Genomic DNA, 27,644 nt, shown 5'->3' on the forward strand with positions numbered 1-27,644 from the left:
TGTAATAAACTCCCTGGATCAGGTTGTAAACCACCCCACTAGAGGACAAAATGCCAGCAACCTGGTCCTCAAAAATACAGCGTCATAGCTTCATGCTCTACTGCTCTGGTAAATTCCACCCTGGTTAAGTCAGCCCATACTCTACTGACCATCACCTTCAAAGTTTCAAATCCCACTGAAACAAATATCAGAATTCAAGGATTTTAAATATGCAAAATTTAATTCTATGACAGAATTACAAAATGCATTTATAATAGCATCACCCCCATACATTGTCACAGCAGGTGCCTATACAATTTTATATCCACTTAAATGTGCACAACTAGCTGACCTAGCCAGATCAAAATATGATGGGAAATTTAAAAACTAATCAGCTTGTTTTTCCACTGATATAAATTCTGCAATAAAAACCCCATATTAAACCATACAGCAATTTAAATGCCCTTTAGAACAAGAAGCTGACATTTTTGAAAATTAAAATTAGGTAGACTAAAACAAATCATGAACTTAAGCTCAGACTAATATAATCCTTCTTTAGTTGTCAGGAGACTACGAATACTCAGCAACTACTCCAAAAGTACAGTTTTGTACCTAACATAAATGTAGATGTCCGATAGGTATGCATCTGCAGTCCTAACATATGGGTTGTCCTGCCTCAGGCAACCCTTCGGTCGGCCGGATTCCAAAGTCTGGGTCTGGCCTCGGCTGATGTCGCACTTCACCCAACGTCATAGCTTCTTGGGTATAAAGGCATCAGCCGACGCCATTTTCCTCAGTGTTTCTTGCCCCAGATGCCAGGTGCCCTCTAGGAAGGCTAAATTTGGATAAATGTAGAAAATTCCAAACAGTAGAAAGCAAAATATATATACACATATGTACATACAAACAAATATACTATAATAGATTCCCCCAGCTAGCTAAAAGAGGGATAAGTACCCAAGGAATACCACAGAGGGGAAGGAGGGTGAGTAATCCTGACTGCAGATGCATACCTATCGGACATCTACATTTATGGTAGGTACAAAACTGTACTATGTCCTTCAAGGATGCATCTGCAGTCCTAACATATGGGTAGAATACCATAGCCAAACTGGGGGAGGAGGCACTAAGATAATGATGGTGTAGTTAAGATCCCTTGCAAAACAGCAGTTGCAAAACCTGCTCGGGATCTGGAGTATAAAGGAAGATTATAATGCTTGGCAAATGTATGCACAGAGCTCCAAGTAGCAGCTTCTAAAATGTCTTTGGGTAGCCACTCCTCATAGGAAAGCTGTAGTGGTGGCTGTGGCTCTTGTGGAGTGAGGCCTGATATTTTCTGGAGCTGTCTTTCCATGAAAAGAGTAGCAGAATCTAATGCAATTTCCTATCCATTTTTAAATTGTCTGTTTTGAAATTGCTTTCCCTTGCACTCCTGTTGCATATGCTACCAGAAGCTGGTCAGTTTTTCTGCTGGCCTTAGTTCTGTCCAGGTAGTAGCGTAGTTGTCTGTGTACATCCAAGGTGTGTAGTAGTCTTTCCCCCCTGTTCTGTGGGTTGGGGAAGAATGTAGGTAAATGTACAGCTTGGTTCAAGGATACCCTGGAGACCACCTTTGGCATAAAAGTAGGATTGGTTCTCAGAGACACTCTATCCTGATGGAAGATAAGGAAAGGCTGTACTGCCATTAATGCCTGTAACTCAGATACCCTTCTTGCTGAAGTGATTGCTAGCAGGAATGCAGTTTTCCAAGATAAGAACTGTAAGTCTGCTGTTGCTGCTGGTTCAAACGGGGGAAGTGTTAATTTTTCCAGCACAAAGTTGAGATCCCATGTAGGCAGAGGTGGTTTCCTTGGAGGCTTTACGTTTTTGATTCCTCTCAAGAACTGCCTGAGAAGAGGATGAGAGAAGACAGGAGGATCCATGTTGTACTCTTGCTGAAATTGCTGATGCATGAATCTTAATGGAGGAGTAGGACAGGCCATTGTGGAACAGTTCTGCTAAGTATTCCAAGATGTGTGCTATGTTTGCCAGTGAGACATTTTCTCCCTTTGCTGCACTCCAAATAAGGAATATTTTCCATTTGGCTGAATATGTTTTCCTTGTAAGCCTCCAGGATAATGTCCTTAACCCTCTGAGATAAATCTGGTTGGTTTTGTTTTATGCAATTTTCCAAGCAGTTAGCTGTAGTGTTTTCAAGTTTGGATGCAGGGTCTTGTAGTTGTTCTGCGTTAGAAGTAAGGGACATAGAGGTAGAGGCCATGAGTGCGTCCGAAACATGCTTCTCAGTAGCGGGTACCAATGTTGTCTTAGCCAGTCTGGAGCTATCAGAATTACCTTTGGCTGTTCCTCTCTGATCTTCAGTAGGACTTTGTACATCAAAGGAAGAGGAGGAAAGGCATATGCTGTCAGGTCCTTCCAGCTGAAAGAAAGGGAGTCCACCCTCCAGGCAAGTGGGTGGTAAACTCTTGAGCAGAATTTCTTCAATTGGTGGTTGTGTGGGGAGGCGAACAGGTCTATCTCTGGCATTCCCCATTTCTTTGTTATGGTTTTGAAGATATCTGGATGCAGCATCCATTCGTGAGCATCCGTGGTAGTTCTGCTTAAGCTGTCTGCTAGTGAATTTTCTTTTCCTGGTACAAATCTGGCCTGCAGTTGAATGCTGAGATTCAGGGCCAAATTCCACAGGTCCATTGCCATCCGGCATAGAGGGTATGAGTGTGTACCTCCCTGTTTGTTGATGTACCACATGACTGTGGTATTGTCCGTCCTTATCAGCAGGTGTCCTTCTTGGAGGAATGGTCTGAATGCCTCTATTGCATGTTTCACTGCCAGCATCTCCTTTAGATTTGTGTAGTTTCAGCTGGTCTTGGGACCACAGGCCTTGTATACACTTGTCTTCCATGTGTGCCCCCCAGCCTAGGTCTGAGGCGTCCGTGGTGATGGTCTGGCTTGGATGTGGTTTGTGGAAAGGCAATCCTCTGTTTATCTGACAGGCCTGAGCCCACCACAGGAATTCTTTTTTCAGACATGGAATGATTGGTATCTGGGCTTCTAGACTGTGCTTGTGGTGTTGAGACCATACATTCCTTAGGTACCATTGTAACTTTCTCATATGCAGCCTGGCATGTGGGATCAATATTACGCAGGATGCCATGTAACCCAGGGCTTGCAGGACTTTCCTTGCAGTAAGCTGAGTTTGTGTTGTCAATGCCATGAAATAAGACTGGTAAGCTGCTTTTGTTTTTCCTCTGTGAGAAAAGCCATCTGAGTTGTTGTATCCAGCTCTGCACCCAAAAATGTTATCCTTTGGGATGGTACAAGTTTTGACTTTTGAATGTTGACTGTGTATCCCAAGGTTTGCAACAGTTGTATGACCTTGGCCAAATCCTTTATTAATTTTGTCTTGTTGTCCGCTTGTATTAGGCAGTCGTCCAGGTATGGGTAAATTTGAATTCCCTGAAGCCTGCAATGAGCAATTACTGATGCCAGGCATTTCGTGAATACTCTGGGTGCAGTAGATAAGCCAAAGGGCAATGCTGAGAATTGATAATGCTCTGATCCTGCAAGAAATCTGAGGTGTCTTCTGCAATCTGGTCGTATAGGGACGTGCAGGTATGCCTCCTTGAGATCTACAGTCACCAGCCAAGACTCCTTGCCCAACATGGGAAGAAGTTGCTGGAGGGTCAGCATTTTGAATTTTGGAACAATGAGGTATGTGTTCAGTGCGGACAAGTCGAGAATAGGTCTCCATTGATTTTCTTTTCTTGGTACAAGGAATAGTCTGGAGTAAAATCCTTGGCATTGTTCCAGAGATGGTACCTTTTCTATTGCTCTCATCCTTAGTAAGCTGATGATTTGTTTTAGAGCCTCTGTCTTTTGGCTTGGTGGAAGGTTTGGCATTCCTCTCTCTGTTGGTAGAGTGTGGAAGTGAAACCTGTAGCCCTTGTCTATTGTTTGTAAAGTCCATTTGTCTCCTGTAATCCAATGCCAGTTTTCTGAAAATAAAGCTAGCTTTCCGCCCAAGGGTGCTTCCAGTTGTTCCCTGGTAGGCGGAATCAGAGTCAAGTCATTGTGTCTGTCCTGTAGAAGTGGTTGTAGTCGCAGCTGTGGCAGCACTTCTTTGGTTGGCAGGTTGCCATTGACGACCCCTGTAGGCACCCCTTGATTGACTTCTGCCTCTTGGGCGTCTATTTCTGCCTCTCTGTGCTCTGGAGGTGTCTGGAAAGGACCAATTCTTTGAGGGCCAATTTCTGCTAAACCTCGGAGGTTGGACCTGCAGAAAATCCTTGACTGTTTGGACAGATTTTGCCTTCTCTTCCACTTTCTTTAGAACCTCCTGTGCAGGGGAGCCAAACAAACTTTGTTTCTCCATAGGAGCATCTAGGAGTTTTGACTTAACATGGTCTGGTAAGGATTGTTCTTTTAACCAGGCATGCCTTCGAATCACTGCTCCAGTCATAGCTGATCTAAAAGAAGCCTCCAGTGCATCATAGCCACATTTTAAAAAATGATTACTGACCTGCTGAGAATTATGTACCAAATCCTGAAGGGACTTACGGTCTATAGGTTCAGGAGAGGACAGTTTTTTATTTAGTTGGTCTAACAAAAATACCTGGTACTGTATCATGTGAAATTGACAGTTTAAGGCCCTGTCAGAAAGAGTAGCAGATGTATAAACCTTTTTACCCCATCTCTCTAATGCTCTAGATTCCCTTTCAGAGGGTAGAGGGTTTTTGGCAGAGGAAGCTGCAACACACCTTTAGGTCCCTGAGAAATGGTTTCTGGGTCTGCAACATGAGCCTTATACAAGTGGTAGTGAGAGTCCAGAACCCTGTAGTATCTGTCAGGTTTTGCAGGGACCGGAGGAAGAGAATCAGGGGCAGTACTGGCATCATTGTATGCATCATCAACAACTGATAGTACAGGGGGGGTATGGCTAAAGGCCTATGCTGTGGTAAGTGTAAAAAAGTCCTTAGCCTTTTCCTTGAATCAGAAAAATCCTGGCCCTGCCGTTGGAAGTGTTCCCTCATCGAGTGTAGGGTTTCCCCAAATGAAAATTCTTCTGGAGGGGAAGCAGAAGGAATGGAGTCTTCTGCATCAGAATCCTCATAAGGTGAGTATGGGCCTTCCTGATGGTCATATAAATCTGAGCCATCCGAGGAATAGTCTGAAGAGAGAGGTTCAGGGGGTTCAGTCCTAGGCCTCATCAGGAGGGGGTTGAGAGGCCCTGTCTGGGTGAGGTTGGGATCCCCTGATCAAAGAAATAAGGTCCTCAGCAGGGCTGAGAATCTGGGAACTAGAAGGAGGCCTGTGAGGGGGAGCTTTTGTAGGTAAGGCCTTGGAAATTTTGGCTGCTTTAGCCCTGGAAAAAGCCTTGATAGACATAGAAGCAGGGGGTCTAGCAGCCCCACGTGCAGGAGTAGAGATGTCTAAAGGAATAGTATCAGACAAATCTTGGGAGCCTGCTTCTGCAGGAGTAATTTCTGTAGCCGATTCAGCCATGGCCTGTGTGGCCTCGGTTATCGGAGGCATGCTTTCGGCCGAAGGGAGAACCGAGGTCTCGGTTTCAGCCGAAACCGAGACACTCGCGGTAGGCCTAACCGTGGTTTCAGCCGAAACAGAGACACTCGCGGTAGGCCTAACCGTGGTTTCAGCCGAAACCGCGGGCCACGAGTGTCGGTCCTTTTCCTTGCGTTTTTTTAGCTAATTGTGTAGTCGGAGTCTCCAACGGCATTTTATATGCAAAAGCGGGACCAAAAAACTCTTCTGCAAACTCCGACCGACGTCTAAGTGTCAGTCAGTTGAAAGAAGCACAGGCTAAACAAGCTGATACGTCGTGGTCTGGGCCTAAGCAAGGAAGGCAGTAAGAGTGGAAATCCTTATGAGGTATTTGTTTCCCACAAGTTCATAAGTTCATAGTTAAAACAATTCAACGTTAAACAATTATTTACTTTGTCTGACATCGGCTGAGGCAAGAAAGAGTCCCCAACGGGGTACTTAGCTTTTTTAGAAGTCTTCGGTAGTAGAAATCTCTGGATCTGACCGACCGGCACTTGCGAACAGCTTCTGCTTTGGGCACCGCGTGGCAAGAAAGACTGAGGAAAATGGCGTCGGCTGATGCCTTTATACCCAAGAAGCTATGACGTCAGGTGAAGTGCGACATCAGCCGAGGCCAGACCCAGACTTTGGAATCCGGCCGACCGAAGGGCTGCCTGAGGCAGGACAACCCATATGTTAGGACTGCAGATGCATCCTTGAAGAACATCATATTTATTATGGCTTAACCTATTTTGACAGAGTAGACAGCAGCAACACATTAACAAGCACATTCAATACAAATTTTACCCCCCCCACCCCCGAGATGATTATCCAAAGTTCATTTATCCATGAATCACGCCAAACTCCAAGCATCTGCAAAGAATACGTACTGAAGGTGTACGCCAAAATCTATCTTCCACTATGGGACTTGATAATATACAGTACTAAGGATGCCTTGATGGAACCACTCAGTCCATGACTTTTGCAAAACAGTGGTGATGCCACTCATAAGAGTAGCCATGGAATTATAAGACCATCATCCAGACAAGTCTAATCTACAAGGCTATAAGGTTAAGGTCCCAGTGATCCTGGATTTTTTGCATCTCCATAATCCATATAGTCCCACAAATACTAGAACCAGGGAGCCACCACAAAGTAGTTAAAACATGGGGTAAAGAGAGTAAGCTATCTGTGAACCATGGCTTTTGCTGTAGGACAGCTGAACTTTATTTGGGGTTAATCAGAGTATCTCTAATTGATGGCAGGTGTGTACCCAAGAAGACTGAATGCTGTAATTAAATCCAAAGGTGGTTCAACAAAGTATTAGTTTAAGGGTGTGCACACTTATGCAACCAGCTTACTGTACGTTTTCTATTTTTTATATTTCTTCCCCCTAACAGATTTGTTTTTCAACTGAATTGTACAGGTTTATAGGTCACATTAAAGGTGTGAAAAGTTCTGAAATTATTTATTGTGATCTCATTGTTTTATATCACAAAAACCTGGCATTTTAACAGGGGTGTGTACACTTTATATCCACTGTATTACTACAATTCTATGATACCTCATGCAAAACTCATTACAAGCAACAATAAATGGAAAATGCCTTTTCTGTTGAAGATACAAAAACTTTACCTCCAGGCACTCATCCAGCAGTGACAGAAGTTCCTGTGAAGTACTTTTGCTATATTCAAGAGAACTCAAAGCTTTTGCATAAACACGAACATCAGGAGCACTGGGATCTTTCAAAATCTGGTGACATATTCTGACAGCCATGTTGTCATGAGCTGTAAACTCCTGAAACTGGAAATATATGCAGATGTTTTACAAAAATGACAAATTGTATTTCAGTGAAAAATACAACTAGATTAATTCTGTACAAATAATTTTTAAAGCACAAAAGATGAGAAAAGTTGAACTGTAACCAGGAATTAATTCCTTAACCTCGTTATAAGTAAACAGTTCCTTGATAATTATCATAAATACCTCAATTGCTCAACAACTCATCTGCCAAATCATATAAAGTAATAGCTTCTCTCTCTCTCTCTCTAGCTCTACTAGCTCTTTAAGGCACAACTATACACAATCGATGGACTTGTGTTTTTGTAGGTTAGTCTCCAAATTTTGATGCACTAAGCAGTGTACGAAAATGAAGTTTGGAGTTTGCAGAGATGGCAAAAAATGTACATGTGGGCCAATCAAACCCTCAATTTACAATCAAATTCATAGCTGTACAGCAATTAGTAAAATTCCAAGGCAAGGTGAAAACTTTGCAATAAATTCTGAACGTGTGTCTGAGCTTGCTAGAAGTGTGACTGAATTACTGGTGGGACAGATGGTGTATACTGGGAAATGCACAATTCCATCAGGAAATCAGAGGATAACATACAGTTATAAAGCCAAGCGTACCAAATGTATCTGGCAAGTTTTATAATCCTAGGGGTTATTTTAAGGGGCGTATGTAGGCTTGGACACAAGTGGTCAAGCATTTACAGACTGCTACTAATACAGATATAGGTGCCAGACCACAGTAAATTTCTGATTCCCCAATGACTGGTACAAATTGCTCTTGAATTGGGTTAGGAAAAAACTCTGCTTCACATTGATGGGAAGCCGTATCAGACGCATACATGTTCCGCCAACATGTTCTTTACATGTCTCACATGAGGTTTAGGTCCCCAGTTTGGGTAATTCTGATGCTGTGCTTTACAGATGTATGATAGGTCCATGAGAACAGGCTCAAGAGGATGCTTTACAGGTCTGGCACAGAATGCCCCATATTCTGACAGTACAGGGGTAGGGCTTTGAGGTGGGCTACACAGGACAGTTACCTACAGCCTGTATTCTTTTTGTGAAGAACCTCTGTGAATGTTTCAGTTGTTGCATATGCCTGGCCAGGTACATATCAAAAAGGGGCACTGTACTCAATGATTGGTCTGATGACAGAATACAGCAGACAAATAGCATCCTTGGGTTAGATACCATACGCTTATAGGTTCCGCAATGTAGAATGATTTCCTTACTACCGTAGAGACACAATGGTTAAAGGCCAGGTTATTGTCTACATGCATTCTCAAATCCCTGACCACTGGGGTCTACTCTTACAGGTGTATTGTCAATGAGTTACATTTCCAGGGGTAACAGTCTTCCCAAAGATTACAATTATGCATTTATTGGCACTGAATTTTAGAAATGGGCTCTAGCACCAGTTATCTGTCTGTGCTAGGTCTTCTTGGAAGGTATTTAGGTCTTTGGGGAAGTGAACCTTTACATACTGCCGTGACTACGATTTTGAACTGAGGTTGCTGCAGCCATAAGAGTACTACCTACTACATGATCACAGAAAGCTACCTGGATAAGAGTTAATTAATCCTTTGCTGACCAGATTAGTCCCACTAGGCTAGTGGCTCTTATCCAGGGAGAAAGATGGTATTTTATGCTATTAGGAGAAAATTCACCTACTCTTTTTGATAGGTACCACAGGAGCCTTTAAATCCACCTGAGCTACGACCAACTCAAGCAGATGGGACCTTGGTTTAACATTTCATCCAAAGGATGACACACAATAAGTAAAGCATCAGCTATTTGAAAATGTATCCTGTTGTATAAGAACTAGGATTACTTCCAAAGGCCAGAGTATCTCAGCCAGCACGTCCTTACATTCAGTTTAAACCAACCAGCTCCTGATGAAACTCTGTATGAATGCTTCAAGAAACTTGCACAGCTAGACTTTCCCTGTGTGTTTCCAAAACATAAATGACATAGGAACACCTCATGGGAAAGCACAGTACCATTACTTAAAGAGAATCAAGGGTAACAGGTGAGGGGGAAATAAAGAAGATGCAGACTTGTAGGCCACAAACTTGTAATCCTTAGGGGGATGTGAGTGAAAAAGTACGCAAAACTGATAAACAGCTACTCTTACCTGATGAACTGCAGCAGGTAAAGTACACTTGGGTCAGTGAACATTCAATAACAGTACATGCTCCAATAAGTCACTGTTGCAAGTAGCCTAAGCTATTAAGGTCTTTCCACCCTTGTGACCAACCAGCTTTCAGAGATTTTGGGCAGAGCTTTTTTGCCTAGAATAATGGCAGGCAAGAGCCCCGAAATAATGCTAGAAGACAAAACAAATGTAAATTAACACATCCTGGCAAAATAAAAAGGAATATGTAAAATAAAGGGGGCTGGATGAATGTGTGGCTATTGCAACATCTCTCAATTAGAACATCAGCATCTTCTTTCAGCTTTTACCGGTTAGGGGACGCCACAGCGGATCAGCTGTCTGCTCATGATTGGCAGTGGAGTTTTACAGTGTCGAGTTGCCAGCCCGGCACCCAACCTTCCACAGAAGGCACACACATGCACACACTCACATCTAGGGCCAATTTTAGAGTGCCAATCCACAGACAGCATGTCTTTGGGATGTGGGAGGAAACCAGAGGAAACCCACGTGACCACAGGGAGGATTATGCAGACTCCATACAGAAAGCACCCCAGCCAAGAATCGAACCAGAGAACCTCTTGCTGTGAGGCGACAATGCTAACCGCTGCACCACCGTGGCCACCCTTCGCAATTAGAACATCTACTGTCATGGAATGTTTACTTACATTACTTTACTACATTGATCTATTTCACTGTTGCAGGTAGCCTAAGCTATTCAGATAGAGTACCATATGATAGAAATTAAGTGAAGAAACCAATAAAATTGGACTCCAGAGGCCCCTGGAGAATGGCCCCAGCAAAGCCTGTTCTGGACCTGAAAAAGGAATCTAGTATGTAGTACTTTACAGAGGAACATGCTGTTGCCTGAAGAATACTCTACTTCTCTCCAGAAAGTTACCAAAGAAGCCAAAGTTATGGTAAATAGGCCCTAACCCTATCTGGAAATGGCTTACTATGGTGAATATAACAAAAGGCAATAAGCCAAAACCAACCATTTGGAAATGGTCTGCGTTAACACTCGCTGTCTTTTTCTCTTACCTTCATAGGAGAGAAAGAGCTGATTAGCCTTCTTTAAAAGCTTGAGTTTTGTCTAGATAGTATCAGAGATGCCGGTGAACATCAGTGTGTGAAGAATCTTTTTCCCCTTTGTTCTTTGGTTCAGGAAAGAAGAGAGAGAGATAAATAGTCAGGCTTGAAGTAAACCTAAAACCACTTCAAGCATAAAAAAATTATTAGCTCTCAAACAAACCATGCCCTTGTAAAAAATGAAGTAGGACTGATTCACCATAAGTTTTTGTAACACAGTCTTCCATGCCAAAAACCTCAATTCCATCTGGCGATCTGATTTAAATGGAGAAAGAGTAAGCTTAGATCCCAAGGATGAGCTATCTGCTTCCTATTTGGATGCAAATGCAACACTCCTTTCAAAAACTAACTTGAAAATAGTTAAAATGGGTGGATTGAGGGTCAGAAAGGCTGAAACTGATGATAAATAAACACTGATGGAGGAATAAGAAAATCCAGGGGACTCTCACTTGCACAAATAATCAAGAACCAGAGGCAAGAAGGTCCTTCGCTCATCAAATGGTACCAACTAGAAAATCGTTTCCAGTTGCATACATGACTTTCTTGCAAAGGTTTTTCCACCTCTTAGTGTCTGGTGCATGTCCTCAGAAAAAAGATGCTTAAAGGATATCAAAATCCAATCATCCAGGAAATGAGATGAACAGGTTTCATGTTGGAGTGCATCAAATAACCCTGGTCTCGTGTCAGCAAATCCAGCCTGTGGTAATTGCCTTGGCCAGATTGAAAAGAACGGAGAGCCCCCCCCCCCATTGCCTGGGGCAACAGTGAATCACCACCACAATTTCTGGAGAATACTCCTGGATCTTTACAAGACAGTACAGTTGTGTAAAATCTTACCATAACAATAGATGAACTTCTCTTCACTGTTGCAGAAACAGAAGGGATGATCTGCCCAGGGCAGCCCGACACTCGGTCATTGGACAAAAGCCCAATGATCTTGTATACACTGTAAGTCACAATATGCTCCCAGTACAGAACACAGGGCATAAAAGGGACGTACGGATGCAGCTACCTAAAACTGAATTGCCCCAGAACAGTCTCCACAGGACAAGGGAGTCCACATACATTCAGAAGGAAAAATGCAGAAGAAAAAAAGGGGAAATCCTCAGCAAGAAGGGAATCTAAAACAAAAGACGGAACAAAAAAGAAGGGGTTGGAGGAAGAGCGCAAATACTGCAATAACGAAGAGAAGGACATCCATTGTTATGGTAAGATTTTACAAAACTACTATGTCCTTTTAGATCACTGTTGCAGTATCAGAAGCAGAAGGGACAGTAAAAAAATATCAAGAAACAGAACAGGAGGTGGAAGGCTGAGAAGAGCCCTCAACAAACCCACAATAAATGGTTTCAGTAAAACCTGCTATGGCCCTAGAAACCATATTCAACTTATAATGCTTAGTAAAGGTAAGCACAGACCACCAAGTATAGCAGCTTCAAGGATGGAATTGCTCTCCCAACACCATGAAAAAGGCACCAGAAGAGGCAACAGCCCTAGTGCAATGAGCTCTAACAGAAGTAGAGAATTGCCATGAAAAGAATGAAATGGTGCAGGAGGGAGTCGGTTTGCTTAGATACAGCTAAACCCAATGTCCTGGGATGAAAACCAAAAAAGCTGATCAGACTTATGAATGGCCTTAGTTTTATCCAAATAGTACCCGAGCTGTATGTGCAAATCCAAGGTATGCAGGACCCTCTCACTAGCAAACTGAGGAGAAAAGAAAAATGAGTTGTACTGACTAATTTAAGGACAACTCATTTGCTACCTTATGCATAAAAGAAAGATTAGCATGAAGGGACACCCTGTCCCTGTGAAAAAACAAAAAAAGGAGGAATGGCCATAAGGGCCTCGAGCTCAGAAACACTCTAAGCAGAAGTAAGCCAGCAAGAAAACAGTATTCTAGGTACAATGTTGCAAAGAAGCAGAATCTGCATGCTCAAAGGAGCTTGACGGAATTTTTCCAATACAAAATTAAGTCCCAAGGAGGAGAATAGGTTTCCTTGGAGGCCTAATATGCAGGACGCTTTTAAGAAATTGTTTGACCTCAAAACGAGAAGTCAAAGGAATATTCAAGGGCAGACAACCAAATGGCTGACAAATGGGTCTTCAGAGCAGAATAGGCCAGGCCATACTGCAGCTACACACACAAAGAGAAGACCAGAGGGACCCCCCCCACACACTGAAAAGAGAGCCCTAGTTATGAGCATGGCACAAGACAAAAAATCTTCCATTTGGACAGAAGATTTTCTGGTTGATGGTTTCCTTGCTTCCTGTAAAACTGAACACTTCCTCAGAAAAGAGGTGACTGAAAAGGATCAAAAATCCTATCACAGTGTCAGTTGAAGAGTGGACACGTGAGGGTGAATGAAAGATCCCTTATCCTGTGTGAGGAGATCCAACCTGTGAGGTAATTTGTGGTGATTGCCCCTGAGCAGATGCATTAAGAGAGGGAAGAAGTGCAGTCTTGGCCAAAAGGGAGTCACTAGCAAGATTTTTGGGGAGTCCAGCTGAATCTTCTGCAGGAGACCTGGAAGTAGAGAAAGAGGAGGGGAAGCATAAACAAAATCCTCTTAAAAGGAAACAAAAGGGTACCTGTCTTCCAAGCCAGATGGCATGGCACTCTTAACAGTAGAGGAGAAGCTGCCTGCTCAGAGGGGAGGCAAAAGGTTCCATTTAAGGAATACCCCACAGATGGACTATATCCAGAAACATGTTTGTGAAGCATCCATTTGTGAGCCTGTGTTTAGGTCCCACTCAGAGCCTGCCACTTGATTGTGTTCTGAAGGAACATATACTGCCTGAAGAGTTAACTGATAACGGACAGCCACCTTCCAGGCCTGAAGAGCCAGCCTGCAGAAAAGCTAAGACTGTGCCCCCCTGCTTAACATACATTACTGTAGTGTAAACTGTGTACACCTTCAAGGAGCTTGGATAGAACAGGTGTTGAAAAGCTTCAAGGTACAGAATCACAGCTCTCATCTCTGACATCAATATGGTCTAACTTCTGATGGGGAGGCCAGAGACCCTGATCTTTCAGGTAACCAAAAGAAATCTCTCACCCCATGTCTGAGGCCTTGGCAAACAGTTCTTGGGAAGGGACTGGAGGCTGAAAGGGACGGCCTGGGTTGAGAGCAAACTGTTGAATCCACCTCTCAAATTCCTTTCTTAGGCAGGAAAGGAAGGGTACTAAGAGTAAAAAAAAAATGGTATACAGACACAGCTGGGAAGGGTACAATGAAATCCAGACATTCTCAATGCTCCAGACATTGGCAATGCTACAGCCAAACTGATATGAGATACCATTGAAGCTTCTGCATGTACAGTCTGGCAAGAAAAAGCATTGGAATAGAAGAGGCCATGAATCCCCGGGCCCAAAGAAACTCCCTGGGTAGCATGGCAGTCAGAGGAAGAAAAGACTGAAAGAAGTCTGTCAATGACAAAACCTTTGGAGGTGAAGAGACCAACAGTGGCACTGTCTGAAGCCTGCATCCTAGATACATATGATCCTGAGAGGTAAGGAGGACTGACTCTAGGAAGTTGATAGTGAACCCCAGACTTTGAAGGACAGAGATGGTTAACTTTAGATCCTGTAACAGGCAACTGTGAGAAGGCACCTGAAGCAACGGGTCAACTAGATAAGGAAAAATCTGAATGCTTTGGAGCCAGCAGAAAGCAATCACAGGGACTAGGCAGTTTGTAAATACCCTTGGGGTAGAAGAGAGGCCAAATGGCAAAGCAAAAAAAAAAAAAAAAAAAAAAAGAATGAATGGAAAACGGAAACAAACTTCCTGAATAGATGGTGAATAGGGATAGGAAGATATGCATCTTTCAGATTCAAGGACATCAGAAAAGACTGGGGTAATAAAATAGGAAACGGGGTTTGAAGAGTAAGCATCTGAAAAAATTACCTTGAGAAAGGTGTTGAGCTGGAAGAGATCCAGAATAGGTTCCCAAGTGCCAAACTATTGAGGAAACATGATCATCATCCAGGAATAAAAACCCTTTTCCACTAGAGAAAGGGGGGGGGGAAGGTTGAATGATTCCTTGGTTAATCAGGGACACTAGATCCTCTGGGAAATTAGGAAGTTGCTCTAGAGGAGGTTGAGAAATCCCTGAAAAAGGAGGGAGAGATTTCCATACCATGAAGTAACCCTGATGGATGACAGAAAAAACAAGAGTCAGAAGTGATGAGACACGAATTTGGAAGACAAAGGGAAAGCCGAAAGGACAAATGAATCTGGTGTAAAAGAAGAGGGGGGACAGGGACAGGACAACATTGTCAAAATGAAGCAGGCCTATCAGATAAAGGAGACTTCTGAGCCTCAGAAATTTGAGAAGCCTTAGCAGAGGGGGGCCCACCTACCACCCTTCCTGCCCTTGTAGGCCTGGTCGGGCTGCCTGCAATTAAAAGCAGATAGAGAAGGATAATTCCTCTGGAATTTAGTGATAGGAGAGACAAAAAATATTTAAATATGTTAAAGGTTCTGCAAGGTTTTGCCTTTCTCTTGAAGAGACTTAAGCATATCGGTGGCAGCAGTACCAAAACGATGTTTACTACATGATGGAGCATCCAATAACTTGGCCTTAATGTCTTCAGGCAGAGACTGAAAATGAAGCCAAGAATAACGCTGCATGACAGACCCAAAAGCAGCAGCCTTAGAAGAGGCTTCAGCAGAATCAAACTTACACTTAGGGTGTTGAGCCACTTGATAAGCAGAACCTAAAATAGATGAGGCAGAGGGCTTTGCCTTCAGAATCAGGGAGGTCAGAATAACACAAGTCGGAGCAATCAAGACCAGAGCACACCTGGTCATGTGGGTATGGTAATCAAAAGCCCTAAAGGCCAAAGTAGAAGCAGTGTACATTTTCTTACCAATCCCCTCCATTGCCCTATCATCCTTATCATAAGGCAAAACTCTGAAAGAGGGCAAAAAGCTTAGGTTTGTCAGATGAAACTGAAACCACAGCAGGATCAGCAGAAGGTTATTTAAATAAAAACTGGAAATCCTCCAGAACCTTATAGAACCTATTGGGTATCTTAACAGCAGGAGGCTGAGAATCAGGAGACTTGGAAGAAGCAATTAAAGTATCTAATAAAGGCAGCAAACACAGGAGGAACTGACGATAGTTTAGGAGTATCCACCTGAAGCAACTCAATAACTTCTCTGAATATTAGACACTTCAGAAAAATCCCAATCAAAGTATTCCATCATCCTAGCAATCGTGTCCCCAAAGAACAACTCTTCAAAAGGAGACTCAGGGCTAACAGACTTCACTTCATCAGGACTATAAGCCAAATGTGAAGGCATCTGTGAAGAACAGGACAAAGACACCACATCAGACACTGCATCCTAACCCATAGAATACAGTTCCCCAAGCCATTTAGAAGGGGTAGGTCCAAAGATGAGCAGGAACCGAAAACCCAGTGAGGAGGCTTTAAGACCATCAAGGCAGAAAGCAAACATTGAGTAAACTATTGCCATTTTCGTTGAAGATCCTTAGGATGGATCAAAACATGCTTCAGGTTTTTGTATTTTGCTGGAGGGAACATCAGCCCTAACAAATGCCAGACATTCTGATTCTTGGCAAGATTGATAAGAGAACCCAGAACCTCCTCCCTGACTAATGTCTGCAGAATCCCACTAGGACCCTCCAAGATGATCAACTGTGGTTTCCACTCGACATCTGGAAGAGACTCTTGCAAAGCCTCAGAGGATGTGTGAAAAGACGGATCCATGCTGGCCTCTGACAGGGTCGTAGGAGAGGAATCTGACAAACACAAATGACCTAGAGAGCTATTACCTGATTCTACAGGAATATCTGGTGGAGGCTAGGCAGCTAATGAATCTGGCCAAGACCTCTTAGCCTTCTGATCTATCAGGAGTATCTCAGGGGTAAACGATTCTGGCATGGTACCCTGGGCTAACTGTTTAAGCCACTGATTTTAAAGATAAATAGCCAGGGAAGGCCAACAGCTTCTGAGTGTCTTAGGCACAAATGCTTTACAGATAATACAAGAGATATGGTCGTGGAAAGCACCCAAACAAAAGACACTGATAGTCGATCCTTATGGGGAATCTGCCTCCCACACTGACATTTTGCTTTTTTGGAGGACATGAACTCTACGTAACAAAATAAAATACAAGACCAAGAAAAGAAAAGTACAGTTGTGTACACTTACCACAAATGTAGATGTTCGAGTGTATTCACTGTTGCAGTCATTACATTTTGGTAATCTGCTGGCAGGTTGCCCTCAGATGGCCTGAATAACAAAGTCTTGGGTCCTGCGTCGGTTGCCGTCTCCTCTTCCATAACATCAGGTCGTTAGGGGTATAAAACATGCAGCAGACGCCATTTTAATCAGTTTTTCTTGCCCCAGATGTGAGGTGTCCCCCAAATGGGGAGCAAAAATATATAAACTGTAAATATATAAATGCAGTTTAGAAACATAAAATTTACCTTCAACTAAAAGCAAATACACTACAAAGGGTTTTGAGTATAGTGAAGAAAAAGTACAGTTTTGTACCTACCATAAATGTAGATGTCCGATAGACATGCAACTGCAGTCATAACATGTGGGTTGTCCTGCCTCAGGCAGCCCTCGGTTGGCCGGATTCCAAAGTCTGGGTCCGACGTCGGCTGATGTCGCATTTCTCTCCGACGTCAGAGCGGCTGGAATATATAAGCATCAGCCGACGCCATTTTCTTCAGTGTTTCTTGCCCCAGATGCCAGGTGCCCTCCAAGGAAGGCTGTAATCAAATTGGAAGACAAAAACAGGATTCCAAACAAATAAATGAGCAATAAAACAAATACACCATAACAGATATCCCCAGCTAAGAGTAACAGGGATAGGAGTGGACCCTAGGCATAGAGGGGTAAGGAGGGAGGGAAAATCCGACTGCAGTTGCATGTCTATCGGACATCTACATTTATGGTAGGTACAAAACTGTACTATGCCCTTCAAGAATGCAACTGCAGTCATAACATGTGGGTAGAATACCATAGCTTAGCTGGGGGAGGAGGAATGCTCTAGGGAAAAGATGGTGTGGCAATCAAACCCTGCAGGACTGCCAAAGCAAAGCCTGCTCTGGATCTGGAGTATAGAGGGAGATTGTAGTGTTTGGAGAATGTATGCACGGAGCTCCATGTAGCAGCTTCTAGAATGTCCTTGGTAGGCACCCCTCGTAAGAATGCTGTAGAGGTGGCTGTAGCTCTGGTGGAATGTGGTCTGACATTGGCTGGAACAGGAATAACAGAATCTGATGCAATGTCCAATCCATTTAGAAATAGTCTGTTTTGAAATTGCTTTTCCTTGGACTGCAGGGGCGTAAGCTACAAAAAGTTGTTCAGACTTCCTGCTGGCCTTGGTTCTGTCCAGGTAGTATCGGAGTTGTCTGTGAATGTCCAAGGTATGCAACAGTCTTTCTCCCTTATTCTCAGGATTGGGGAAGAAAGCAGGCAGATGAATGGCTTGATTTAAAGAAATCCTAGATACCACCTTTGGCATAAAAGTAGGGTTGGTCCTTAATGAGACCCTGTCTCTGTGAAAAATAATAAAGGGTGGTATTGCCATTAGGGCCTGTAGCTCCGAAACCCTTCTTGCTGAGGTAATTGCCAACAGGAAAGCTGTCTTCCATGAGAGAAATTGCAAGTCAACTGAAGCTGCTGGTTCAAAAGGAGGTAGGGTCAGTTTTTCTAAGACAAAATTGAGGTCCCAGGCTAGCACCGGGGCCTTTCTTGGTGGCTTAATGTTCTTGATTCCCCTGAGGAATTGCCTTAGTAAGGGGTGAGAAAAAAACGGAGGATCAGTGTTGTATCTAGCTGAAATAGCAGATGCATGTATCTTTATGGAAGAATATGAGAGGCCGTTCTTTAACATATCTGCCAAGTATTCCAAGATGAGTGGGATGTTCAACAATGATGCATCATGTCCCTTGCTGGTATTCCAAATGCTGAATCTTTTCCACTTTGCTAAGTAAACCTTTCTGGTGGATGGTCTTCGAGCCTCTGTTAGTATCTGCTGTACTTCCTTGGAGTGAGATAAGCTGAAGTTATTTATGGGATCTCCCAGGCTGTTAGCTGTAGTGTCTGAAGATTTGGATGCAGTGTTTCGAAATTGTGTTGAGTCAAAAGTAGAGGCCACTGTGGAAGGGCCCACCTCCTGGTGAGACATATGCTCCGTAGTAATGGGTACCAGTGTTGTCTTGGCCAGTCTGGAGCTATTATGATTCCCTTGGGTTTCTCTGCTTTGATCTTTAGTAATACTGAGGTCATCAGTGGCAGAGGTGGGAATGCATAGATTGCTAGGGAGTTCCAGTTGAATGAGAGGGCATCTATTTTCCAAGCTTTTGGGTGGTATGTCCTTGTGCAGAATTTTGGTAGAAGATGGTTGAGGTGAGAGGCAAATAGGTCCACTTCTGGCTTGCCCCATGTCGAAGTGAGTTGTCTGAAGGTCTTCGGATGTAACCTCCACTCGTGTGGATCTGTGAAATTCCTGCTTAGGCTGTCCGCCAACACATTGTCTTTTCCTGGAACAAACTGGGATTGTAGCTGGATGTTTAGACTCAGTGATTTCTCCCAAAGCTGCATTGTCAGTCTGCAAAGGGGGTATGAGTGGGTGCCCCCTTGCTTGTTTATGTACCACATTCACAGTGGTGTTGTCTGTCCGTATCATTAAATGGCCTTGCTGGAGTTGGTGTTGAAAGGCCTCGATGGCATGCATTACTGCCAACATTTCCTTTTGGTTTATATGCAGATGCGTTTCCTTTGGAGACCATTGTCCTTGTATACACCTGCCTTCCATGTGCGCCCCCCATCCGAGGTCTGAGGCGTCTGTAGTCATGGTCTGTGTTATCTGTGGTTTTTTGAATGACATACCTGTGTTTGCCTGGCTCACCGAGGCCCACCATAGGAATTCCTTTTGTAGGCATGGAATGAGTGGTATGATTGTCTCCAAGTTGTTGCTGTGTTGAGACCAAATGCTTTTTAGGTACCATTGAAGCTTTCTCATGTGTAGTCTTGCTAATGGAACCAGGAGAATGCAGGATGCCATGTAACCCAGGGCCTGCAGGAATCTCCTTGCAGTCATCTGGGTGAGTTTTGCTAAACCTTTGAAGTAATGAGTTAACTTCTCTTGCTTGTCTTCTGTCAGGTAAGCCATCTGAGCGGCTGTGTCTAGTTTGGCTCCTAAGAAGATTATTTGCTGGGATGGGTGCAGTCTTGACTTTTGGAAGTTGACTGTGTATCCCAGAGCTTGAAGTAATCGTATGACATAATCCAGGTTTTTTGTCAACATCAATTTGTCGTCCGCTTGTATGAGGCAGTCGTCCAGGTACAGGTAAATTTGTATGCCCTGGAGCCTGCAATGAGCAATTACTGAAGCCAGGCATTTTGTAAATACTCTGGGCAGTAGATAAGCCAAATGGCAATGCTGAGAATTGATAATGCTCTGGCCCTGCAAGAAATCTGAGGTATCTTCTGCAGCTGTGTCTGATAGGGACATGCAGGTATGCCTCCTTGAGGTCCAGAGTAATCAGCCACGTCCCTTTGCCCAGCATGGGAAGGAGTTGCTGAAGAGTCAGCATTTTGAACTTTGGTACTATGAGAAAGGTGTTTAATGCGGACAAGTCCAGTATTGGTCTCCATTGAGATTCTTTTCTTGGAACAAGGAACAGTCTTGAGTAAACCCCTGGTCTTGTTCTTGTTGTGGAACTCTTTCTATTGCTTTCATCCGAGTCAGCAGAGTGATTTGTTTGATAGCCTCTGCCCTCTGATTTTGTGGCAGGTTTGGCATGCCTTGTTTTCTTGGTAAGGTATGAAAATGAAACCTGTACCCTCGGTCTATAATGTCCAAAATCCATTTGTCCTTTGTCAGTCTGTGCCAGTTTTCTGCAAACAGAGATAATTTCCCGCCCAAGGGAGCTTCTAGTTGTTCCCTGGTAGGCGGTAGTAGAGGAAAGTCACTGAGATTGTGGTTGTGGGGCAGGTGAAACCCCTGCGTCACTTCTTTGGTTTCCTGGCTGCCATTGTCGTCCCCTGTAAGGGCCTCTGTATTGGCCTCTTCCTCGGCCACGTCTGTTCTTACCCCTTTGAAACTTTTCTGGATTAGGAAATGACCAGTTTTTGGAAGGCCAATTCCTACTGAATCTGGGGGGTTGAACCTGGAGGAAATCTTTCACAGTCTGAACTGATTTTGCTTTTTCTTCGATGGTCTTTAACACATCCTTAGCATTTGCACCAAAAAGCTTGTTCTTTCCAAAGGTGCATCCAGAAGTTTTGCTTTTACATGATCTGGCAGAGGTTGATCTTTTAACCAAGCATGTCTACGAATGACTGCCCCTGTCATAGCTGCCCTACATGAAGCTTCCAGTGCATCATATCCACACTGCAGGAAGTGATTGCTTACTTGCTGAGTGTTATGTACAGCTTCCTGCAAAGTCTTCCTGTCTAAAGGATCAGGAGTGGCTAATGTTTTTTGTAAATCTTCTAACAGATAATCCTGATATTGTAGCATATGGAAAAGGCAATTTAAAGCTCTCATAGATAAGGTAGTGGATGTGTAAACCTTTTTGCCCCATCTCTCTAATGACCTAGCTTCCCTGTTGGAGGGCAAAGGATTTTTTGAGGTGGAGGCTGAAACTCCTTTAGGCCCCTGTGAAATAGTTTCCAAATCAGCAGTGTGGGCCCTGAATAAATGGGAATGAGTTTCTGGGACCCTGTAATACCTGTCTGGCTTGGCTGGAGCAGGAGGAAGAGAATCAGGGGTAGCACTAGAGTCAGAATACAAATCATCCAGAACATCAAGTACAGGAGGAATAGCTAAAGGCCTGTGCTTTGGCTTCTTAAGGAAAGTCCTAAGGCGTTTCCTAGAATCAGAATATTCCTGGCCTTGCCACTTGAAATGCTCCCTCATGGTGTGCAGAACTTCCCCAAAAGAAATATCCTCAGGAGGGGAGGCCGAGGATGGAATCTTCTGCATCCGAGTCCTCGTAGGTCTGGAAGAGCTCTTCCTGGCTATCAGAGTGGACAGAGCCCTCAGAATCTTCATCGGAATGAGTAGGGTCAGAGGGTTCAACCCGGGGCCTTTTATCAGGAGGAGGCTGGGATCCTCTCTCAGGATGGGCCTGTGAACCTCTAATCATGGAAATCAAATCAGCAGCCATGGACATAATTTGTGTCTCTGGAGTCTGCTGAGGTAAGGGTTTAGAAGTAATATGCTTTGTTTTGCTGGCTGCCTTAGCCCTAGTGTAAGGCCTTAATAGACATGGCCATAGGGGACCTGGCAGCTCCATGTGCAGGAGTGACCTTGTCAACAGCAATGGTCTCGGGCATTTCCTCGGTTTCGGTATCCGGAGGAAAATCTATAACTGGCGGAGTAATGTCTGGAATCGGAGTCGTCGGTAATGCGGTGTCTTCGGTTCGGAGCGGTGGAGAGACCGTTTCAGAGGGAACCGGAGCACTCGCGCTAGGTTTTGGCATGGAGTCGGTGGTAGACGCGGGCCGAGGATGTCGGTCCCGGTCTTTTCGCTTTTTGGGCGTTTGCGATGTCGGAAGATCCGACGGCATGGTGTAAGCAAAATTATCGCAGAAAAAATAGTCAGCAAACTCCGCCCGGCGCCTGAGAGTGCGCTTGTTGAAGCGAGCACAGGCTACACAGGCCGAGATGTCGTGGTCTGGGCCCAGGCAAGGGAGACAGTAAGACTGGAAATCCTTATGAGGTATTTGTTTACCACAAGAAAGACAATTGTTAACTTTTTCAGTAATTTCTGACATCGGCTGAGGCAAGAAAAGGCCCCCAACGGGGTACTTAGCTTTTTTGATGACTTCGGTATCGTAGAATACAGGAGCTGACTGACCGGCACTTGCGAACTGCTTCTGATTCGGGCACCGCGCGGCAAGAAAGACTGGAGAAAATGGCGTTGGCTGATGCTTATATACTCCAGCCGCTCTGACGTCGGAGAGAAATGCGACATCAGCCGACGTCGGACCCAGACTTTGGAATCCGGCCAACCGAGGGCTGCCTGAGGCACGACAACCCACATGTTATGACTGCAGTTGCATTCTTGAAGGACATGGTATAGAATGGGGGATGGCGGGTGGGTAACCTAGACTGCAACAGTGAATACACTCGAACATCTACATTTATGGTACGTGTACACAACTGTACTATGTTCTTCGTGTTTCACTGTTGCAGTCATTACATTTGGGTAGAATCCCAAAGCTATGGATGGGAGGATGGAACTAAACAGCATTAGGAGCAGCTATAAGGCCCTGCAGGACTGCAGTGGCAAAGCCTGCCCTAGATTTAGAGAAGAGAGGTAAATGATAAAGCTTTGTGAACGTATGAACAGAGCTCAAGTTGCAGCTTCTAGAATGTCTTTGGTTGGGACCCCTCTGAGAAACGCTGAAGTGGAGGCAGCCCTGGTGGAATGGGATCCGATTCCCTTGGGCACCGATTTACCTTGGTGCAAATAGCAGAAACTAATGCAGTGGCTTATCCATTTAGAAATAGTCTGCTTTGATATAGCCTTCCCCTCTGATCCTGCAGCAAATGCTATCTGTAGTTGCTCAGACTTTCTTAGAGATTTTGTCTTGCTTAAGTAGAATATTAGTTGTCTGTGTATATCCAATGAATGCAGAATCCACTCCCCCTTGTTCTGCGGATTTGGGAAAAAAGTTGGCAGGTGAATGATCTGGTTAAGAGCCACACTGGATACCACCTTAGGCATAAAGGAAGGGTTGGTCCTGAGGGCCACCCTGTCCGGGTAGAATAGAATGAAAAGCTCCACTGCCATGACAGCCTGTAGTTCCGAAACCCTTCTAGCTGAAGTAACTGCCAAAAGAAAAGTTGTCTTCTAAGACAGAAATTTTATATCAGCAGTAGCTGCTGGTTCAAAAGGAGGCAAGGTGAGTTTTTCCAGCACAAAATTGTGGTCCCATGCAGGAGTTGGTGCTCTCCTGGGAGGCCTTAAATTTTTGGCCCCTCTGAGATACTGTTTTAGCAGTGGATGAGAAAACAGGGGAGGCTCTGGTATTGTAAACAACAAACTCAACTAGCATTCTCTGACATTGAAAACTACCTTACCAAAGCCCAACTTATCCTCAATCCAAAGAAAACTCAGCTTATGATTATAACCAGTTCTAACAAAAACACTAACAGTCAATTCACTATCTACTCAACTAATGCTACTCCAAATTGCTCCAGTGGCACAGGCTAAGCTATTGGGAATAACCATAGACTCCCACCTAAAATTTGATAGTCATCTCAGCTTAACTATTAAAAAAGTACATGCCAAACTGGGGTCGCTCTACCGTATCAAACCATTTCTTACCAACAACACAAGATCAGCCATTGCTCGCTCCCAACTTCTATCCACCCTACTCTATGCATCTCCCATTCTGACTAATCTCAACAAAAAGTACAGTTTTGTACCTACCATAAATGTAGATGTTCGAGGATTCCATTGCTGCAGTCCTTACTATTGGGTATAGTCCGCATCCAGTCGGCCCGAATACCAGAGTATAAGGCTGACGTCGGTCAGGGTCTAAAATTACCCGTATACTGTCCTGCCCGTCAGAAGACCCTCAAAGGCCAAAACCTGCACCAAAACTAACTAATCAAAAAGCAGGGGGGGGGGGGGGGGGGGGGGGGGGGGGGCAAAGGCCCCCCCCCCCCCCCCCCCCCCCCCCCCCCCCACCCCAATAGCTGAAAAACCTATCACCCCAAAGGGTTTCAGTCCCCAGTGGTCCCAAATGGAACTCCTCCTTACAAAGCATAAAGCCAATCCACCTAGAAAAGGGAAACCTCCAAAAAAAAAACAAGCAAACATCTCAAAATGCATGCCTGTGCTCAAAATATGAAAATTTTTTTTTTCCCTAAAATAGGCAATGAAAAAGTTTTAAACCACACTAAACACTTGGCATAAAATTACAATGATACCTACCTTATAAGCTGTAGTGTCTGAAGATTTGGATGCAGTGTTTCGAAATTGTGTTGAGTCAAAAGTAGAGGCCACTGTGGAAGGGCCCACCTCCTGGTGAGACATATGCTCCGTAGTAATGGGTACCAGTGTTGTCTTGGCCAGTCTGGAGCTATTATGATTCCCTTTGGGTTTCTCTGCTTTGATCTTTAGTAATACTGAGGTCATCAGTGGCAGAGGTGGGAATGCATAGATTGCTAGGGAGTTCCAGTTGAATGAGAGGGCATCTATTTTCCAAGCTTTTGGGTGGTATGTCCTTGTGCAGAATTTTGGTAGAAGATGGTTGAGGTGAGAGGCAAATAGGTCCACTTCTGGCTTGCCCCATGTCGAAGTGAGTTGTCTGAAGGTCTTCGGATGTAACCTCCACTCGTGTGGATCTGTGAAATTCCTGCTTAGGCTGTCCGCCAACACATTGTCTTTTCCTGGAACAAACTGGGATTGTAGCTGGATGTTTAGACTCAGTGATTTCTCCCAAAGCTGCATTGTCAGTCTGCAAAGGGGGTATGAGTGGGTGCCCCCTTGCTTGTTTATGTACCACATCACAGTGGTGTTGTCTGTCCGTATCATTAAATGGCCTTGCTGGAGTTGGTGTTGAAAGGCCTCGATGGCATGCATTACTGCCAACATTTCCTTTTGGTTTATATGCAGATGTGTTTCCTTTGGAGACCATTGTCCTTGTATACACCTGCCTTCCATGTGCGCCCCCCATCCGAGGTCTGAGGCGTCTGTAGTCATGGTCTGTGTTATCTGTGGTTTTTTGAATGACATACCTGTGTTTGCCTGGCTCACCGAGGCCCACCATAGGAATTCCTTTTGTAGGCATGGAATGAGTGGTATGATTGTCTCCAAGTTGTTGCTGTGTTGAGACCAAATGCTTTTTTAGGTACCATTGAAGCTTTCTCATGTGTAGTCTTGCTAATGGAACCAGGAGAATGCAGGATGCCATGTAACCCAGGGCCTGCAGGAATCTCCTTGCAGTCATCTGGGTGAGTTTTGCTAAACCTTTGAAGTAATGAGTTAACTTCTCTTGCTTGTCTTCTGTCAGGTAAGCCATCTGAGCGGCTGTGTCTAGTTTGGCTCCTAAGAAGATTATTTGCTGGGATGGGTGCAGTCTTGACTTTTGGAAGTTGACTGTGTATCCCAGAGCTTGAAGTAATCGTATGACATAATCCAGGTTTTTTGTCAACATCAATTTGTCGTCCGCTTGTATGAGGCAGTCGTCCAGGTACAGGTAAATTTGTATGCCCTGGAGCCTGCAATGAGCAATTACTGAAGCCAGGCATTTTGTAAATACTCTGGGCGCAGTAGATAAGCCAAATGGCAATGCTGAGAATTGATAATGCTCTGGCCCTGCAAGAAATCTGAGGTATCTTCTGCAGCTGTGTCTGATAGGGACATGCAGGTATGCCTCCTTGAGGTCCAGAGTAATCAGCCACGACCCCTTTGCCCAGCATGGGAAGGAGTTGCTGAAGAGTCAGCATTTTGAACTTTGGTACTATGAGAAAGGTGTTTAATGCGGACAAGTCCAGTATTGGTCTCCATTGAGATTCTTTTCTTGGAACAAGGAACAGTCTTGAGTAAAACCCCTGGTCTTGTTCTTGTTGTGGAACTCTTTCTATTGCTTTCATCCGAGTCAGCAGAGTGATTTGTTTGATAGCCTCTGCCCTCTGATTTTGTGGCAGGTTTGGCATGCCTTGTTTTCTTGGTAAGGTATGAAAATGAAACCTGTACCTCGGTCTATAATGTCCAAAATCCATTTGTCCTTTGTCAGTCTGTGCCAGTTTTCTGCAAACAGAGATAATTTCCCGCCCAAGGGAGCTTCTAGTTGTTCCCTGGTAGGCGGTAGTAGAGGAAAGTCACTGAGATTGTGGTTGTGGGGCAGGTGAAACCCCTGCGTCACTTCTTTGGTTTCCTGGCTGCCATTGTCGTCCCCTGTAAGGGCCTCTGTATTGGCCTCTTCCTCGCCACGCCTGTTCTTACCCCTTTGAAACTTTTCTGGATTAGGAAATGACCAGTTTTTGGAAGGCCAATTCCTACTGAATCTGGGGGGTTGAACCTGGAGGAAATCTTTCACAGTCTGAACTGATTTTGCTTTTTCTTCGATGGTCTTTAACACATCCTTAGCATTTGCACCAAAAAGCTTGTTCTTTCCAAAGGTGCATCCAGAAGTTTTGCTTTTACATGATCTGGCAGAGGTTGATCTTTTAACCAAGCATGTCTACGAATGACTGCCCCTGTCATAGCTGCCCTACATGAAGCTTCCAGTGCATCATATCCACACTGCAGGAAGTGATTGCTTACTTGCTGAGTGTTATGTACAGCTTCCTGCAAAGTCTTCCTGTCTAAAGGATCAGGAGTGGCTAATGTTTTTTGTAAATCTTCTAACAGATAATCCTGATATTGTAGCATATGGAAAAGGCAATTTAAAGCTCTCATAGATAAGGTAGTGGATGTGTAAACCTTTTTGCCCCATCTCTCTAATGACCTAGCTTCCCTGTTGGAGGGCAAAGGATTTTTTGAGGTGGAGGCTGAAACTCCTTTAGGCCCCTGTGAAATAGTTTCCAAATCAGCAGTGTGGGCCCTGAATAAATGGGAATGAGTTTCTGGGACCCTGTAATACCTGTCTGGCTTGGCTGGAGCAGGAGGAAGAGAATCAGGGGTAGCACTAGAGTCAGAATACAAATCATCCAGAACATCAAGTACAGGAGGAATAGCTAAAGGCCTGTGCTTTGGCTTCTTAAGGAAAGTCCTAAGGCGTTTCCTAGAATCAGAATATTCCTGGCCTTGCCACTTGAAATGCTCCCTCATGGTGTGCAGAACTTCCCCAAAAGAAATATCCTCAGGAGGGGAGGCCGAGGGGATGGAATCTTCTGCATCCGAGTCCTCGTAGGTCTGGAAGAGCTCTTCCTGGCTATCAGAGTGGACAGAGCCCTCAGAATCTTCATCGGAATGAGTAGGGTCAGAGGGTTCAACCCGGGGCCTTTTATCAGGAGGAGGCTGGGATCCTCTCTCAGGATGGGCCTGTGAACCTCTAATCATGGAAATCAAATCAGCAGCCATGGACATAATTTGTGTCTCTGGAGTCTGCTGAGGTAAGGGTTTAGAAGTAATATGC

The 27,644-nt window shown here is 44.3% G+C and overlaps 1 protein-coding gene across 1 annotated transcript in view; it reads right to left on the reverse strand.

Annotated features, from left to right (window-relative positions):
- NCAPG (non-SMC condensin I complex subunit G) overlaps positions 1-27,644 on the reverse strand; it is a 1,684,114-nt gene that overhangs the window by 194,953 nt on the left and 1,461,517 nt on the right. The window contains exon 15 of the mRNA XM_044063449.1: positions 7,153-7,320. Coding sequence (XP_043919384.1) covers positions 7,153-7,320 — 168 coding nt within the window. The remainder of the gene's footprint in view (positions 1-7,152; positions 7,321-27,644) is intronic.

Source organism: Protopterus annectens, chromosome 2.part1 (assembly GCF_019279795.1).
Source record: "Protopterus annectens isolate FY-2018-M chromosome 2.part1, PAN1.0, whole genome shotgun sequence".
In the NCBI taxonomy this organism is placed as follows: domain Eukaryota; kingdom Metazoa; phylum Chordata; order Ceratodontiformes; family Protopteridae; genus Protopterus; species Protopterus annectens.